At 33.0% G+C, this 20,014-nt stretch overlaps 1 protein-coding gene across 3 annotated transcripts; it reads right to left on the bottom strand.

Annotated features, from left to right (window-relative positions):
• Window positions 1-672: 672 nt before the first annotated feature.
• cmtm8b (CKLF-like MARVEL transmembrane domain containing 8b) lies at window positions 673-11,830 on the bottom strand. 3 transcript variants are annotated; one of them, XM_087286295.1, is made up of 5 exons: window positions 10,965-11,830; window positions 10,588-10,744; window positions 5,609-5,782; window positions 2,712-2,831; window positions 673-2,511 (listed from the first exon to the last, which is right to left on the bottom strand). In XM_087286295.1, the coding sequence occupies exons 1-5, from the start codon at window positions 10,988-10,990 to the stop codon at window positions 2,425-2,427; spliced, it is 564 nt and encodes a 187-aa protein (XP_087142421.1). In that variant the 5' UTR covers window positions 10,991-11,830; the 3' UTR covers window positions 673-2,424.
• Between the last annotated feature and the right edge of the window lie 8,184 nt (window positions 11,831-20,014).

Raw genomic sequence — 20,014 nt, 5'->3', positions numbered from 1 at the left:
GCTTCATTACTCTAGTCTTCAGAGTCACATGATCCTTTCGCGAAATCACTCTAGTATTATTTATTATTATTATTAATATTATTATGATTAAATAAAGGCAATAGTAATTAAAGCAACACAATGACTGGATTAATAATTTCATTTGAAACGACACCCTGCTGAAAAATCCAGCTTAAACCAGCCTAGGCTGGTTGGCTGGTTTTAGCTGGTCAACCAGGCTGGTTTTAGAGGGGTTTTGGCCATTTCCAGGCTGGTTTCCAGCCATTTTCAGCCTGGTTTTAGCTGATCAGGCTGGGAGATGACCAGCTAAAACCAGCTTGACCAGCCTAGCCAGGCTGGGAGCCCAGCCAAAACCAGCTATGTCCAGCTTAAACCAGGCTGGTCAAGCTGGAGGAAACCCACGCAAACACAGGGAGAACATGCAAACTCCACACAGAAATGGCAACTAGCCCAGCCGGGATTTGATCTTCTTGCTGTGAGGCGACAGTGCTAACCACTGAGCCACCGTGCTGCACTTTTGTGAGTAGACAGTAATTTTGGATAAACTATTCCTTTAAGTCATCTAAACTGAAAGATCATTTGAACTGAATGACTGAAATCATTAAGTTCAGAATCCTCCAACAAAAGTGTGCATATAATCAAAACAAAACAATAAATGGCAAACTCCACTGATCCATGCCACATTTCAATAAATAGATCACAACATATACATACATTATACATGACAAAACTAAGCGGCATCATAATACATTTTATGTACATCCTAAAATGACTGTGTTCATGAGATGTAGGGGGAAAACATGTTTTAAAAACATTTTAAATAAAGAAATACACAGTTGAAGTCAGAATTATTATTTTCTCTTTTTTTAAATATTTCCCAAATGATGTTTAACAGAGGAAGGAAATTTTCACAGTATGTCTGATAATATTTTTTCTTCTTAAAAAAGTCTTATTTGCTTTATTTTGACTAGAATAAAAGCAGTTTTTAAAATTTTAAAAGCCATTTTAAGGTCAATATTATTAGCCCTTTTAAGCAATATTTTTTCCTCATATTCTACAGAACAAACCATCCTTATACAATAACTTGCTTAATTACCCTAACCTGCCTAGTTAACCTAATTAGTTGAGCCTTTAAATGTCACTTTAAGCTGTATAGAATTGTTTTGAAAATATCCAGCTAAATATTATTATTTACTGTCATCATGGCAAAAATAAAATAAATCAGTTATTAAAAATGAGTTATTAAAACTATTATGTTTAGAAATGTGTTGAAAAAAAATCTTCCCTCTGTTAAACGGAAATTGGGGGGGGAAATAAACAGGGAACTGATAATAATAATTCTGCTAATAATTCTGACCTTAACTGTATATATTATAATGTACACCAATACACAACAGCTTTTTTGTAATAGGTACATGGAGTTCATGGTTGAAGCATAAATTTCTACATTTTTAAATTGAATTTTATTCAAACATCTACATTTCAAGTCAAAGAATACACATTAGCATTGTTTTACTCAATACAAAGTGCTGTACCAACTCTTCATTTGTCTTTGTTTAATGCAAACAAGCAATAATATATCAAGGCATCCTGTAACTTCCCATTAATTCAGCTCTCTGAAATAAAATCTTTAAAGTGGGCTTACTGTAGTGATTCAGGGTAAAGCAACAGCGTACTTTTAAAGGGGAACTATTATGCAAAAATCACTTTTATAAGGGGTTTAAACACAGTTGTGAGGCAAAAAGCCATCTTCTAAAGGTAAAACATAATTATAATTTTTTTTTAATAATCACACTTTACAAAGATAGTCTGCAGAAACACTTTGATTAACATTCTCTCTCTCAGAGAGGGAAAGTCCCACCCAGTGACGATCTCTTCCGTAATTAATAAACAGCCCTGAGTGAGAAGCAGCCATCTGAGTTTTCATACCGTACGTGCTGAAGATAATGTCAGCGACTAAGAAGCATTATATGTCTTCTGAGCCACTTCTTTTGACATTTTGAGGTTTTTTTTCACACAGATAACGTTAGTCCTGCTTTTAATCTGCTGCTATCCTGACGTTTGTAGCCCCGCCCCCTTTTGAAAAAGAGCACAGTCTCATTTTAACTTAAATTGGCAGTCAACAAAACGGCTCAATTTGGATTAAAGACTAAAAGGGAGTTTCAAAGAGATATAAAATGTTATTTGTGGGGTATTTTGAGCTGAAACTTCACACAAAATTCTAGGGACATCAGAGACTTTTTTTACATTTTGCAAAAAATGGCATAATAGGTCCCCTTTAAAACTTATTTACCCCCTTATAATTTTCCGATGTAAAATTGATTGTGAAATCTTCTGTCAAAGTTTTATAAGAACAATGCTACATATATTTTTGGATTTTTACTTTAACATCAAAACTCTTGTTATGTATAATCTGAAAAAAGCTTATGTATCTTCGCTTTTTGATCTCCAGGATTTAAAATTCACAGCTGTATTTCCTGCATAACATAGTGTCGCCAGTGAGGCAAATATCTGAAAAGGGAAAAGAAATTGTCATTCAAATAATACAGCAACAAGTTATTTATGTAATTATAAAACGCACACAGAACTCTGTATAGCACATGTCTGTATAACTGATAATTAATTGTCAAGGAATAAAAATAATAATATAGCTATGATGACTATAGAAACAAGAGCATTGCTAAACTAATCAGAGAGGATGCTTTTCATACCGTTGATGCCACCCAGCAGATGAAGTAATAGCGCCCTCTATTGGCCACATTCAAAGATAATGTCCCCATCACAGCTGCACTCAGGTACAATACAGTGGCACTGCCGTGAAAACACATTCCCTGCAAAAAAGAAGACTTTTTGAAAAAAGCTGAAACATTTGGTGAACATATACTATTACACGGGTTTTACAAGAAGGTGGTGAATTACGAGGACTTTCCTGAGGGACATTTTTAGGTATAGGTTTAGGATAGGGTGATAGAAAATACAGTTTGTACAGTGATATTGGATTGGGATATTCTTTTATTCTGTAATAAATATTGCGATATGAAAACAATTTTACTAGATGAGCTGAATAACTGTTTGGGATGATTCTGTAGGGGAGTGCATAAAGTATAATAAACAATCTACAATCATAGATAAATTCAATAAAGAAAAACATAAAAATTATCTTGTTGTTTTCCGAGAAGTCAAATGTATTCAAGACTACAGTAATTGAAAAATTAAATGTAAAAATAATACTGCATAGTTTTCATTTTATAATCAATTCAATAAAATTAATTGAATTAGTTAACTTCATGTCAACTTAAACTAACCCCAACTCAACAGTCTACTTATAATCTAATGAGAATTTGTTGCCATGTAGATGCAATGTGACTTAAACTCAACAAAATGTGTTAAAGGGACCATCAAAATAAAGTGATACCATATTTTGTAAAACAGGGCATAATAGGTCTCCTTTAACCAGTAACATTGGTGACATCAGTTAAAGTTAGATATATTTGCTAGATATTGATTGTTAGAAAGCACAACTAACAAACTGCGCTTGTGATAACTAATTTTTCAGTGCAACATAATTCAAAATGCTGGGAATGAAGCACAAGATAATTATTTCAGTGTCTACCCCTGTGCAAAGTTTACCAGAAAGTGAAATCAGAAACATGATTAGATCGACAGTTATGGCCATCCACAGACTAATCAGGTTTGATAAACTATAATGAATCTTATTGGCATATATGCAACGATTCAATTCAGCAAAAACTTTTTAGATTATAAATAAATAAATGCAAAGTGAAAAGATGAAACAATTGAATACATTGGAAATAAAATTCAAGATGATTTAATACTTTTTAAGTGCCTTTATTTTCTCTAAATTGATTGATCAACTTTTAATACTTTTCAAGAGCCCGCAGATTAATATTTGCTTATTCTGTTAAGATCTGATACAGTTTCTTCCAAATATATTAAACAATTTCAACTATATTTTGTAAATATGTGTATTTAAATGTATCTCTGTATTTTTTAAAAATAGTAATTTATCGAAAAAAAACGACTGGTGTATTTTTTTTTTTGTGAAATCAGGACTATTCCACCAAATTTTGACATCTTAATGCTTCTAAAGTACATTTATATTTAGTCTTTTAGTAGACACTAACAAATGAAGTTAAATCTTAAATCTGTGTAGTCTCAACATGCCTAAAAAATAAATATTTAAAAAAAAAAAAGGAAACCTTAGTATTTTGTTGCTGCCTACTATGGAAGTCAATAGTTTCCAGTTTCAAACATTCTTCAAAATATTTTCTTTTGTGTTGTCTTAAAGTTTCATAAAATCTCATAAAGGAGAAGTAAATAGTGTGCACATTTCCACTTTTGAGTGAACTATCCCTTTAACTACAAATCGTAAATATAGGGAAACAGAATTTCCTAATGGCCTCATAGCTGTGATAAACATGTATATACAGCGGGCAAAATAAGCATTTTACATGTCACCATTTTTCTCAGAAAACATATTTCTAAAGGTGCTGTTGACTTGAAATTTTCCCAGAAAGTTGGTAAAACCAAAGAAATTTATATATACAAAGAAAGCAAATGTAATTAGTTTACAAATTAAGTTATGCATAATAAAATGAAATGATGCAGGGAAAAAGTATTGAACACTAGATAGGGAGGTGTAGAAAGGCAGTGGAAGCCCAGACAGCAGCTGAAATCTCTCAGTAGTTCTTCAGCAACACTCTGCCCTTCCTCAGTGTAAATGAATAACAGCTGCTTCAGTCCAACATCTACATTAGCAGGATGATGAAGATGAAACCAAGGTGGACATTTCAGTTAGACAATAATCCAAAACACAGCCAAGGAAACTCTGAAATGCTTTCAGAGAAAGAAAATCAAGGTGTAGAATGGCCCAGCCAATCACCTGACTCGAATCCAATAGAGAAAACAAAATAAAGCTCAGATTTGATAGACGAGATCCACAGAATCATCAAGATTTGTACTGTTTTAACCAGTCAGGTTAGAACACCTATACGTGTGATGCAGTAAATGACGGTATGTGAGAGTATAATTGTTATTGATTGGTGATTTGTAAGCAGAGCGGCCTAGGAACTCATTGCGAGTGTTGAAGCTGGGTTCTGCGGATGAAACTGCAAACTATCTTCAGTAAACTAAAATGATGAAAACTCAGATGATGAAAAGGATAAATGTTGGTCCATGATGAGATGGATTGGAAAGCAGAAATCCGAATCCTTCAGTACACTCTGTTGAAGTCTGTGAAAAACTCACACCTGAGCAATGCATGTGACTTCATTCTCCATATAAGAGACGTCTTCAAGCTGCCATCCTTAAAAGGGCCTTTTATATAAGGTTTAACACATTTCAGTAGTTCAGCACGTTCTGCTCGTGTCATTCCATTGTTATTACACATAACACATTTTTAGATATTTTTTCTTTTATTTTTGTTTGTGTTGTTTGGGTTTATATCAAAATCTGGTTCAATTCCATGTCAACACCTTTAGAAATTATTTATTTATATATTATGTTTAATACTTGTTTTCCCTGCGGTATAAGTATTTATTTAATCATTAATTTGTGAATTCATATCTCAGTATTCAACTTTACTCACCAGAATGTTCCAAGGGATCCAGGTTATCCTGATGTGGAGCGTGATCAGGTATAAGAGAAAGAGGATGACGGTGAGCACCCAGTAAAAGACTGACACAAACATTACCCAGCGCAGAGCAGGAACATGCAGGTACTCCGTCCCACCAATCAGAGTCCACACGAAAAGCCCAAACACCTGAGAGTGATGATGGAGCACAGACACACATAAGTGGATTATTTCTTTCACAAAGCAGCACAATGAAACTGACAGTAAAAAAAAACAACCATAGGAAACATAATAAGTCATGGCTTCAGTTTCCAGGAAATACAATAAGACATAGGATAGGATAAACTTTATTTGTCCTCGAGAGGAGATTTGTCTTGGGCAAAAAAGGTGCTACAACATTGCTCTAAACAGACAGTAAAAATAAATAAAACAATTAAGAACAAACAGTTAAGAACATGCAGTGTTTACAGAACAAGACCGTATATAAGTATAAATTTATAAAACACAGAACCCAGTCAAGTGCTAACTTACTACAGGATCAGTGTTATTGGTAGAGTTCAACAAGACAACAACTGATAAATGACATTATGTAAATATAAAGTGCGTCAACGTAAAAATAAATTTCTTCTAAAACTTTGTTAGTCTAGTTTAGTTTATTTAAAATTTGACAGGGTATTGCAGCACAATTCCCTGAAATGCATCAAACACACACTCGAAACAACATTTGACTAATAAAAATACCAATATATAACATGATAAAACGATAATTAAAAAACATTAAACACTATAAATTAAGTTATCTATACATACATTTTAGAGCATGAGGAATAAAGGAGACAATTCGTTTTACTCCTGGGCAGATTAGGGCAACTACAAAATACAGCCACAAATGTATCAAATAAAATACTGTATTTTTGTATTTTGAAAATTTTACAAAACATTTTAAAAAGGGAGCATGAAATTTCTTCGCAAACCTTCCATCGATATGCATATTCGATCACCCGCTTTACCATTAAACTGACTAAAGTGAAGTAAACAATGTTTGATAGCAACACCTTTTCTCCACCACCTCATTCACCTACAGGGAGAAGTTGTGGCCTAATGATGACTGATTTGGACTTGTAGTTGTAACCCAATGGTTGCTGGTTCAATTCCTGGTCCTGCCAGAACTAAACTCTGCAGGGCTGCAGTCCTCCAGGAACTAAATTTGACACCCCTGGCTCATTTAATGCAGAAAATTAGTCAGAACATAGTAGTATATGTGTTGATTATGTTTCCACCCATTGTGTGGCCAGTAAAATTGCCATCATTTTTGTGCAACGATTTGTCAACCTATTAGCAATATTAGATTTTAAAAGGGTGATAGGGCTTCTGACTTCAAGGCGCAATCCTATTTCTATTTTGTACCCATTCCCCTTTCCCTTGGCCCTTCAAACAGTGTGTGAAGGGGAAGGGCTTCAAAATTACCCCTAAGAAATGGGACAGCACTACAGCACCTGCACACATCATCATGTCATCGTGAGCTCTTACTTCATATGAGATCGACGACGGCGACTGCTGTTGTTATTCCACTTGCGTTATTTTTCGGTATTTATCTTCAGGAAATCACTAAAGGCATATATCATGTTACCATAACGATATAATGTGGCAATAAAACCATAATTGTACTGTGCATTTACACCCTGACCATATTCATCAATGTAAACACAAAATAAACAACACTGTACAAGCTCCTTCTCAGCCACTACACTTTTCTGACAGGGTATTTGAATGTCATCCAGTGTCAGAATGTTGTTGGACGACAATACAGAAGTGATTGTGGATTATAAACAGCAAAATTTAGCGGTTTTTGTTTTAGCGGTTTTTTTTTTTATAGCATGATTGTAAAACATGAACGCAGATAAGAATGTATTAAAACATGTGCTAGTTTGTCATAAAAATTCATAATAATGACAAAAAAATACTAATTTGTGCATCTCCTGACTTCCTTGAGCAGCAATGCAGCAGTTGTGGCTGGTGTATTCTGGGAAATTTTCTTACCCCTAGTTTCCATTGTGGTCCTAAAAAATCTCTCTTTCGAGGGCTATCTAGCCCTTCCCTTTAGCCCCACTTCTTCGAGATAAAGAGAATTGGGACACCCCTACCCCTTCACGTGAACGTGCAAAACAAGTGGTAAGGAGAAGGGCAAGGGGAAAGAGTTGGGATTGAGCCTAACTCTTCAATGCACAACATAAAAATATGATGTCTCAAAATAAAAATATCACACTGCAAAAAATGCTTTTCTTATTTAGATTTTTCATCTTGTTTCTAGTCCAAATATCTCACAATTCTTAAATCAAGAAGAATTTTCTAGACAAGCAAAACATAGTCTTGTTTTAAGAAATGATATGCCAAAATTAAGTGAGTTTTTCCTTAAAACTAGCAAAAAAATCTGCCAATGGGGCAAGCAAAACTATCTTACAGTATGTCAAAAGAAAAAACAAGATTATTTTGCTTACCGTATTGGCAGATTTTTTTGCTTGTTTTAAGGAAAAACTCACTTAATTTTGTCATATTATTTCTGAAAACAAGACAATATGTTTTGCTTGCCTAGAAAATTCTTCTTGAGTTAAGAATTTTTTTATATTTTGACTAGAAACAAGACAAAAAATCTAAGTAAGAAAAGCATTTTTTGAAGTGCAGTTTTTGCAAATAAACTCGTAAAACGGCAGTCGAGAGTTTTTGACCTGTCTGTATAGACTGGAGTGTTGTTAAATATGTGTTTCACATATTGTGACATTTGGACATCTTTTGATAGACGTCTTTCTTCTTCAATAATTACCTTTACAGAACACCTGCAGATTAGCTACTTGCATTTGAAACAGCCAATAAAGTATTGTGGGTATCATCAGTTGTGGGTATTGTGGGTATCATCAGTTGTGGGTATTGTGGGTATCATCAGACTTATTTTAATGTTGTTTGTCTTATTTTCTTGGCATCTACATCAGCAGTTCATCTATTATTTCTACAGTATAATCATACTCCCAAGATTTTATTAGTTCTTATTTAACTTGAGGGGTCTCAGTTTACCCTCTTAAAAACACCAGTACACCATATTAAATTTATTATTATTATTATTTATAAAGGTCCTTTTTCATTCCACCTGCAGCACTGAGACTGATGATGATCTGAAGGCTCTGCATCATGTTCTTAAGGACTGCAATTTTAATCCATTTTACACTATAGCCATCATATATATATATATATATATATATATATATATATATATATATATATATATATATATATATATATATATATATATATATACATACATATATATATCCATATCTATATCCATCTCCATCCACAAATGTGGGCCCAAACACGAGCTGCGCTTTCATTATGGGGAAATGGAAACAATTTCGTTGTGGAACATTTATAAATGCAACACTGGCAACCATGTTTCCAATCAATTCTTCCTCTTTTTCCTCTTGTTTCAATTACGGTTAGTAACACAAGGTGGCGTCTCTCTGAACACTGTAACAGGTAAAAAGAGTCTTTGAAGCTATATCGTGGATATTAATGAAGTTGCATCTCATTCACAATAAAGTGCGGTGATAGGTTTGAACTAAGTCTTTTTCCATGAATTAATGCTGAAAACTCAAAGACGTCACTTTGCACCGGCCGGTACAGACAGCCAATCATCACGCTGCAATTTACACAATTATCACATGGCCGTGACGTAGTTTCAAAATTTATTTTCAAACCGGAAGGATGAATTTGCTCAAAACTATTTCTTTTTTACTTTTTAGTGAAATCCAACGTCCTAACGGTGTTTTTAGCAACTTGGGACATGTATATCAAAAAATGTGTTTTGATGTTTCATGACCCTTTAAAGGTGGAAACTCTACTAATTGCTTGTCCTGAGACAACAGGAGAGGGAGGGGAGGGAATGTTGACTTCTCTTTTGGCTCTTATTACCATATCCACAGTCGTAGCTTCATTCATTGCTCCATGCTCCATTCATGGGTCAGAAGTGACCTCTGTACCAAAATAAAAGGAAACCTACTCTGGTAAAAGCTTCAAGTCCATATATGGAGTGTCCGACTAGCTCAATTCACAGTCACTTATACGCAAAAAGGCATAAATATGCATCAAGTGCATAAAAGTTATAATCATCAACTAATATTTTAGGAGCTGTGAAAAAACACATTTTAGCAAATAAAACGAAAACAATGGCAGTCATGTGTGATAAGTAGCAGAAGCAGGGCCTATTCACCACTCCTTTTTGACACCATATTATTCTCCGGAGACTTCCCGCCCTCCCTTTCCTGTTATATGCAGCAAAGAATTTCTTGCAGTGTGTTTGATTTGACAGGAAAAATGATTCTGTGTCTGGAAGACTGAGCTGGCTGTAGATTATGCCGGGGAAAGGAACACTCGGATTTGACTCAGAGCATGTGGTGGAAGGAAGAAGAACAATACGAGCTGAAAGGAAGAGTTTGTTTCCCAGCTGTTTTGGTTGGTCCTCTTCCTCTGTTTCCTTTGTGAGCAATATCTTCACGAACAACACAAAGTCAAAAAGTTCAAATGCACATTTGTGTTTTTTTTCTGTTCACCATTACAAATGCAAGTATCTAGGATTTTTAACTTAAATAAATTTATAATAACTTTCACTTTTACTTATGTTAAGAGATGCTGCATTGTGTTGTTCTTTAGAAAATGAATACCACGTGACTTTTTTTGCAGGGTAAAAAGTCATATTACACTCTTAAACCCCTCTTAATCTTTAGACAAAAAGAAAGTGTGTTATGATATATTATTCTTTATTTCATTTGATTATATTATTATATTTTTGTATTTTGTAAAGATAAAGATCGACTTAAGATTTATATTTTTAACCAACACTAATAAAATTTACATCATATGAGACATTTAAGTCACACATAATTAACTTAAATAGAACCATTGATTATTTAGATAAAGAAGTAGCATAGTAATCGTTTACTTACGATTTCTCCGACCATCAACACACCAGAAGCAGAGCGAATAAAGTTCCCATCATACGCTAGTTTGGAGTGTGTCAAGCCTAAACTCTCCAGATTGGAGCTTCTGCTGGTTCTGTCAGCGCTGCTGCTGTCGATGCGGGACTCGGAGTCGACCTCCATTCTAACGGAATTACAAAAAACACCCAGTCCAAATGAGCCAAGAAGTGACCCCTTTTCCAAAATGAAAGGAAACCTTAGTCCATATACGAGATGTCCGATTCGTAAAAGAATTGTTCTTTTGAGTCGGATCTTTTCAAAGAGTCGGGTAAACAGATTCAAATAGCAATGTGAATTCATGTTTATCTCATTGTTTACAGTTGGTTTATCTGAAAGAAGCTTACCGGGTCGAGTGATTCACGTAACGCATCGCCTCGCAATCACTAATTGAATAACATAAAAAAGACAAAATTTGTTAAATGAACCGAAAACAGACGAAGTTGCCAGATCCGCGCCGGTCAGAGTCATTCACAAGTTGCGAGTTGTTGTTAAAAAGCTCCATTGTCTGTAGTAGCCTATGGAATTATTTTCTCATGTTAAGACTCGAAAACAATAATATCAAAAAAACGAAAATACAGAATAATTGGGCCTAATTGATAATAAAAGTTTTAACTGGCTTTTCACATTGATGTCAACTTTTTTGAGTTACATACGTCATTATTCAAATAACATGATTTTAATAATATTTTTGCCGTTTAAATGGTCGTTTGTGCAAGGGAAATACTCTCATACGAATAAAGAAGAGTTCAGATGCAAAAACCTCTAAGTACCGTCTGAAGTTTCCATGGACATTTTTTTTCTCAGTCTCCTTTGTTTATGTTGAGAAATTTCACTTTAAAGACCAAGAAAATGACTTATCCTTTGCCATAAAAGTGATATTACTGAACATACGAGAGCCTGATAAAAATGATCATTTTAGACGAAGATTTTAGACGGCATTTAGAGGTTTTTGCATGCGGTTGCGGCATGACGTTAACGAGAATGATTGATTATTTATTGAATTTCCCATGAATTGTATTTTATTAACATCATCTACCCCTACCCCAACCCTAAACCCCACCATCACACAAAAATTATGCTATATTGAAGTGCATATCCGCTGCTGTATCCCATTCAGACGTTACCCAGTCAGACAGCATAGTTCCATCAAGGTGCACGAGCTCTGTCTGATGACGACACTGCTCTTTCCTGATTGGTCAGGCTCACGCGAGACTGCTCAGCTGATCTTCGCAAATTAAAAAAAAACTATTAGTATTTTATCCCTTTTCTGAATAATGCTGTGTTATTTGTGTGCGTATGTGATTATAGTTTTTATGACCGTGTATATTGTTGACATTTTTAAGATCTGCCTGTGCTGTTGGGTTTTGTTTTGATATTGTATTGTCAGTTCAAGCATTTACAATTTTTGGGGGGCTTTATAACAGTTAAGCCCTTAACATACAATTTGTGTAAAGTTTTTCTAAATAAACCCGATGAAATGTAGCCATATAGATCACAGTTTTTTTTATTATTAACATTTTAATATTATAAACATATTGTACAGCAGTTATATATAATACGCAATGAAATGTGTTTTTGGTTACATGGAAACCTCTAAAGCGACTGTGCATCTGATAAATATAGCATCAAGGAAAACGTACACAAACATATTAATGAATTACTTTAATTAGTTAGTTTTATGAGGGCTACGATAGGCCTACCATTTTAAGCGTCACACTATAGTTTGTCAATATAGCTATCGTAAATCGTAATGCATGTACCATAGAATATAAAAACATATGCGAGTTAGATTAGGCCTATATGTTTAGGCCTATTTGTAATTGTAAAATGTGTGTAAATCTATTTGTATTTGGAAATATACGTTTTATAAATTACTAATGTCATATGCAAACATGCACATTTATTGTGTCAGTTGCATGTATCCATATTTGTTTATAGGCTAATGCTATGAATGCAATTCCAGCCATTTGCTAGTTTGACTTTATCAAATGATTTAAAACGATTATAGCCGCTTATTGGAAATTATTTATTTTAGTGAGTTGATTACAATCATCCTTATATACATGCTTAACTACAAAAGCGGAAATTAATACACAACATAACGTTAAATTGTTGTAGGGCCTGTAGCTTACTTGGGCTAATTAGGCTACATCATGAGGTAAAATAATCGTTCAAATAATACATTTATTGAAAACTACAACCGCTAGTTTTCAGTACATGTATTAAGTATTTGAACGGTTTTTTAATCTCTGAGAAAAAATCATATTATTCAACCTATTAATGGGCCTATATTAATTATTATTTTGTCCTGTTTTTGCTTGATGTAAGAACCCAATGCTTCCTGACGAGATCAAGCAGCATCCGTTACCTGCATCACGATCGTCTTATAGTCTTTCTGTGCACGTATTATAGCTTTTATGTCAGCCATTTAAGACAAAAGAGTATTTTTCATCAGTAAAACCAACATTAGTGACATGTAAGGCGTCCCTAATAATTCCAGAATGCCACAAGAGGGCAGCAAATCCACAGTACTGAAAGCTCTGTAACCAAATAAGCTGAAATAGTTTCTCAAAGCCCTGCAATTCCCAAAACATACAACAAAAATAAATGAATACTGAAATGTCACAGCACGATTTCTTCTTTTATTTGCAATATCTCATTTTCACACACTGTTTCGTCTCACTTTTGGATTACCGAAATATTATTCAAATAGAGCAGCAGTCAGACAGTCTTTACATAACTCCCTGGCATCGCTATGGTACGTTTACATTCACGATGGATATAATCTCCTAAATGCACTTTTTTTTGTTATAATGTATATAACACTGTCACCAGAAAGCTATTATTTGATGGCTGGTAGACCCTATCCTCTCTGCCAGCTCTCTACATCAAAGGTTTGCTTTCACTTTGTTGATCTGATTTTTTATTTATGACTAAACAAACCTGAAAATGCCATGAAAGCATCTTGGCCAGCTGTGTTGCTGTACCCGACTTAATACAGCCTGTGTGACAGGCAATATCAGCGAATAAGGCTCTAGATATAGGGCTCTAGCCTCCGAATCCAAAAAAATGTAAGATTTATTTTTACGTCCATTTTTAATACACCGTTCAGATTTTCAGATATCACATTTTATAATCATGGAAAGAGAGATGAGAATCAGAACTACAATTAAACAAATATATATAGCTATTTTAGTGGAAACATTTACAAAAAAATAAATATAAAAGGCTTAATCTTTTTTATTTAACCCTTGATATTTGTTTGTTTATCAGTAGGCATTGCATCTAATGTTATTTAATATATATAATGTTTAAAATCAGAACTACAGTAAAAAAATAGGCACAATTATATTTAGTAGAAACATTAAATGCACAAAAAGTGCTCAATCTTCTTAATTTAAACCTTGATTTTTCTTTGTATATCAGTAGGCATTACATCTAATATTATTTATCATCTATAATACTTCAATATATATATATATATATATATATATATATATATATATATATATATATATATATATATATATATATATATATATATATATATATATAATGATGATTCCCTGTTGGCAATCATGCCAAAGAAATAAGATGTCCACTGCTCGGTGCCCTGCATGTGGCCTGTTCTTCTCAGCAACCTCTGTTTATTAATTGTTGTTCACAGCAGTTGCCATGTAGTCAGTCGTAAAGGTTATGCTTTCGATAAATGCACAGTTCCAGCATTTAATTAAGTCATCTTAGGAGGAGACGTGCTGTGAGACTCAGGCAGGGATAATTCTTCGGAGGCAGCCATGTTTAAGATGCATCCTTTAACACTGTGGTTTAATAGAAAAGTAAATATGTAATGGGTTAACAAAGTAAAAACAACAAATATATAAATATATATTCTAAATTATCTACTACATTACATTATTAATTTTGTATTTATTTTTATGGTATTATATTTCCCAAATAATTATTAATTCATGGTTAAAAACATCAAAGTCTTAGTTTGAGAGGAGTCTATAGACGTAGTTTGTGTTTTTCGCATGTTCTCTGTATTCTGGAACCGACTTCATGGGTGTAACAAGGTCAAAAGTTCAATGTCACTTACTTGCGCTTTGTACTTTAATTGTAGCTAATGGCAAAGTCAGAATGTGCTTTAGCAGCGCTGTAAAGATCATTAATTGATCATCCTAATGTTATTCAGCTTATCTTTATCACAATATATTAACTAGTTTCCCCTCAAATTGAATATTAGTTTTAAAAAATATGATGAATGCAAGGAGAAAGGACCAGACTTGAACGTTCCCTGGGTTTATTAGTTATGCATTTGAGTAAAATGTTACAATTAGTTTTATTCTATTAAGGTCTGATAAAATTTCCTCCAAATATATGACATAATATTGTCACGTTTCTTTCAAATATGACATAATATTGTCACGTTTCTTTCAAATATGACATAATACTGTCACGTTTCCTCCAAATATGACATAATATTGTCACGTTTCCTACGAACATGACGTAATATTGTCACATTTTTCCAAATATGATATAATATTGTCTCATTTCCTCCAAATATAACATAATATTGTCATATTTCTCCCAAATATGACATGATATTTTCACTTTTCTTCCAAAAATGACATAATATTGTCACATTCCCTCCAAATATAACATAATATTGTCACATTTCTCCCAAATATGACATGATATTTTCACTTTTCTTCCAAAAATGACATAATATTGTCACATTTCCTCCAAATATAACATAATATTGTCACATTTCTCCCAAATATGACATGATATTTTCACATTTCTTCCAAATATGACATAATATTGTCACGTTTCCTTCAAATGTTACATAATATTGTCACGTTTCCTTCAAATGTTACATAATATTGTCACGTTTCCTCCAAATATGACATGATATTGTCACATTTCCTCCAAATATGACCTAATATTGTCACGTTTCTTCCAAATTTGACATAATATTGTCACGTTTCCTCCAAATGTGACATAATATTGTCACTTTTCCTTCAAATGTTACATAATATTGTCACATTTCTTCCAAATATGACACAATATTGTCACGTTTCCTCCAAATATGACATGATATTGTCACATTTCCTCCAAATATGACATAATATTGTCACGTTTCTTCGAAATTTGACATAATATTGTCACATTTCCTCCTAATATTACATAATATTGTTACATTTACTCCAAATATCACATAATATTGTCACATTTCTTCTGAATATGACATAGTAAGAAATATTTTCATTTAATTTTTAATTTATTATGGATAGGATAATATTTGGCCGAGATACAACTATTTTAAAACCTGGAATCTGAAATCCAGATATTGACAAAATCACCTTTAAAGTTGTCTAAATGAAGTGCTTAGCAATGCACATTACTAATTTAAAAATGTAAACTACTTTATATGCCATATTTGTATTTACACATACAAATATTCAGCCACATTTGTGCTTTTTTAAAGTTAATATTCAGCGGAGATAAGAATGTTGATAACATCATCAAAACAAAATGCAAAAATAAAGTCTTCAGAGTGATTACGCTATCGGTAGTTGGAGACTCGGAGGCTCAAAGCTCGTATTTTTAAGAAGAAAGTCTTCAGCTTTGTCTATGAATACTTCACGCTCAGGGGACCCTATACTGATAAATAACCCTCATAATGGTGGGATTGCTGCTGAGATAATAGCAAAGACAGTCAATATGGCTGTTACGAGTCTTTAAATCAACAGAACTGCCTTAACCTGTGGGATTTGTTTATATTACAGAAGTACAGTAGTCAATACTAAGGCCTGATGCTAAATCCATGCATCACCTTCTAATTACCAGATCTGTGGAGCTTCAGAGTATTAAAAAGATCAGATTATGATCTCCTAAGCCTTTAAAAAGATAAGTGTGTGCGGGGAGTTTCTCAGTATAAATGCACATCAGAGAGGGAAAGAGGGATGGATAATCTCATCTACAATCAAACACAATTAGATTGGGTTTATCTACAGTATATGTGACCATGGGCCATGTAAAAGCAGTCATAAGTGTTTGTTTTAAATAATCCTTACATCGATGTATACACTGTAAAAAATATTGCTCTATTAAAGCCAATATAGTTAAGTTAACTCAAACCATTTGAGGAAACCGATTGCAACAAACCATTTAAGTTCAAAAACTAATCTCAATGAGTACTTTGAACTTAATTCAATTGATTAAATAAAAAAATTAAGCACAGTATACCCAATAAATGAAGAGAACTCAAACCAACTGAGTACTGTAAAACCCAATATTTTAAGACAACTCAAACCGTTTGAGGAAACCGATTGCTACAAAGCATTTGAGTTCAAAAACTGATCTATGAGTACAGTGAACTTACTCTATTTAAGTTGAAGTAATGAGGTACTTCATTTAGTCATTACTTTCAACACTTTTCAAATGAGCAGTATCAAGTTTCAATAAATTTTGAGTTAACTACACTAATTTCATTTGATAAAATTAACTGTTTTGTTTTACCGTGTGCTGCCTTGATTTTAAATTGTATTTAGCTCAACTTGCATCAATCAAACTGACTAAAAATATTAAGTTAAGCTTTGCATAACTCAGAAAATTTAGTTGAAACCTGATTAACTTGTTAAAGTACCATAAAAAACATTTGCTATCATAACTTTTTGTCATATTGGCTTTTTTACAGCATGTCCTAACACAGATCGATTAAGTTACCACATTTAAGTGGACTGAACATAAAACAATTAAGTGGTCCCAAAAAAAATCTCAAGAATTGAGTTGTTACAGCTCATTTTAACTATGTAATTTTGAACAAGCAGCAAAAATAATGTGAGTGAAGGCTATAGGATAGTTTGAAGAAACTGGAATCAATAAATTCAAATCTCTATGCCATTTGACGCTATTTGATTTGGTGTCTACACTGAAAAAATCATTTGTTGGATTTACTAAAATCTTTTAAGGTAAGTAGTTGTAAACAATTTATGTAGGCTGGATAAAAAAAATAATTTGTGTAATGTTCAACTTAATTTGTTTGTTTAAATTCAGCTTATATAAATAGTTTGCAACAATTTGCAACAACCTATCTCTCCTTCAAAACAAAAATGTAAAAAAAAAAAATAATAAAATAAAATGAATTAATTAAATTTATTAAAAATATATATAAATTAAATATTTACATGGTCACAGAGTTTTGATAGTACAGTAAGAAATTATTTAAAAAGAATGTTTGCCCATTGAGTTTGCTTGCATTATCCTTTTAAGCATAGACCTTTTAACCTCCCTATTAATTTTAGTTTGAGGGAAGTGTTACGCCTTTTTCAAAGTATGAGATCATTTGATGCCATACGGCATTAAAAAAAAAAAAAAAAAAAAAAAAACGATTACCTTTAAAAAAATGTACACATTCATATTAATTAAATCATATGAATTTGTACGAATTACCCACTTTTCGGACAATGCATAAAATAGTTACGATTCTTCATGAGATCGTGCTGAAAAAATCTAAATACCAGGAAAATTGCATTTAAAGCCATCTAAATAAAGTGCTTCTCAACAATTACTAATTAAAAATTGAATTTTGATATGTTTACAGTAGGAAGTTGATGGATCATGAACTTGGAACTTGATCTTTACTAAATATTCCAATCGTTTTTGGACTAAAAGGAAAATCGGTAATTTTGACTCGTGTCCCAACACAATTTATATGAACTTAATTAGGTTTACCAAATGAAGTGGTTTTAAAATAAAACAATTAATTTGTCCCCCAAAAATCTGAAGAATTGTGTTGCTTCAGCTTATTTTTAATAAGTAGCTTGAACAAGTAGCAAAAATAATTGTTTTGAGTGTATACTGCATGTGTTTTTGATTATTGCCAACAATATACCTGTACAACAAGACCGATTTTGTGGTCCAGGGTCAAATATATTATATAAATTCTCACATTCTACTCTACTTCTACCACATCAGTGTGATCATTGGCATTGGATTGAATTGGCATGGACTGAGGGGGCATTACTTAATGTCCTTACCAATAATTTAATTGACTTCAAAATAAAATAATGCTCCGTCAACCCTTAGTAACCTACATGTGCACAAATGGTTAAAGTCAAGTTTGCTATGAGTTCACTATAAAACTGTTAACCAAGGCTGTGCAATTAATTGAAATTCAATTTAAGTGATTATGAAAAACAATAATCAGGATAAATTGCGTAACACACCTCTCTAAATTTCTCTACATTCATTCCTCCTCAAAACCAGGTTGCAGTAAAATCATGTAAATTGATTTAGCAAGATGGAATGTGATTTATTAATTGTTATTTGTATTATTACATGTAAATGTTTGTTTAAAATTATACTTTATTCATGTTTTAAAAGTGCAAAAACTTGCGCAATGCATGCACTCTAGGATTGACCCCGCTAGTGTCAGGAGCGAATTTACAACCTTAAGTGTGATACACTGTAAAATCCAACCATCAACTTTATCAAATGTAATGAGTGTTTACTCAAAATTTACTGAAAGTTAATTCTACTCCATTTGAAAAGAGTTTTGAACTCAGTGGTGAAGGTAATAAATTAATTAAATACCTAATTATTATTATTAAATGGAGTAAGTTCACAGTACTCATGACACTCAAATAAAGGTACATGATCTGTCACTGGGGTGGTACCTTTTCGAAAGGTACAATTTTGTACCTAAAAGGTCCATATTAATACCTCAATGGTACATATTAGTACATGCTTTAATCTCCTCTCGGTTAGACTACTGCAACTCTTAGTACGTTGGTCTACCTCAGTCAACACTCTCTCGGTATACAGTTGGGCCAAAATGCAGCCGCCAGATTAATAACAGGAACTAATAAAAGAGATCATATCTCCCCTGTCCTCACCTCATTGCACTGGCTTCCTATGAAATTCAGAGTTGATTTTAAAATCCTTCTTTTCACTTATAAAGCATTGAACAATTCTGCTCCGGCCTATGTCAGTGAACTTATTAGGCCTTATACAGCTTGTAGACCGTTAAGATCCCATGTTTTTTTTTTTGTCTGTCCCTTGGTCTCGCTGTAAATCAAAAGGTGATCGAGCTTTCTGTGTTGCCGCCCCAAGGCTCTGGAACAGTCTCCCTCTGAACATCAGGATTTCTCTTTCATTGGATGCTTTTAAATTTAACTTTATTTTTGCTCTCTTGCCTTTGAGTGACGTATGGATGTTATTTTTTCTTTGTATTTTAGTATTACTTTTATACATACAGTTGAAGTCAGAATTATTAGCTCCACTGTTTATTTTTTTCCTCCAATTTCTGTTTAATGGAGAGCAGATTTTTTCAACACATTTCTAAACATAATAGTTTTAATAACTCATTTCTAATAACTGATTTATTTTA

Source organism: Danio rerio, chromosome 16 (assembly GCF_052040795.2).
Source record: "Danio rerio strain M-AB ecotype USA chromosome 16, GRCz13ab, whole genome shotgun sequence".
Lineage (NCBI taxonomy): Eukaryota > Metazoa > Chordata > Actinopteri > Cypriniformes > Danionidae > Danio > Danio rerio.
This window is presented reverse-complemented; position numbering and strand designations above follow the sequence as displayed.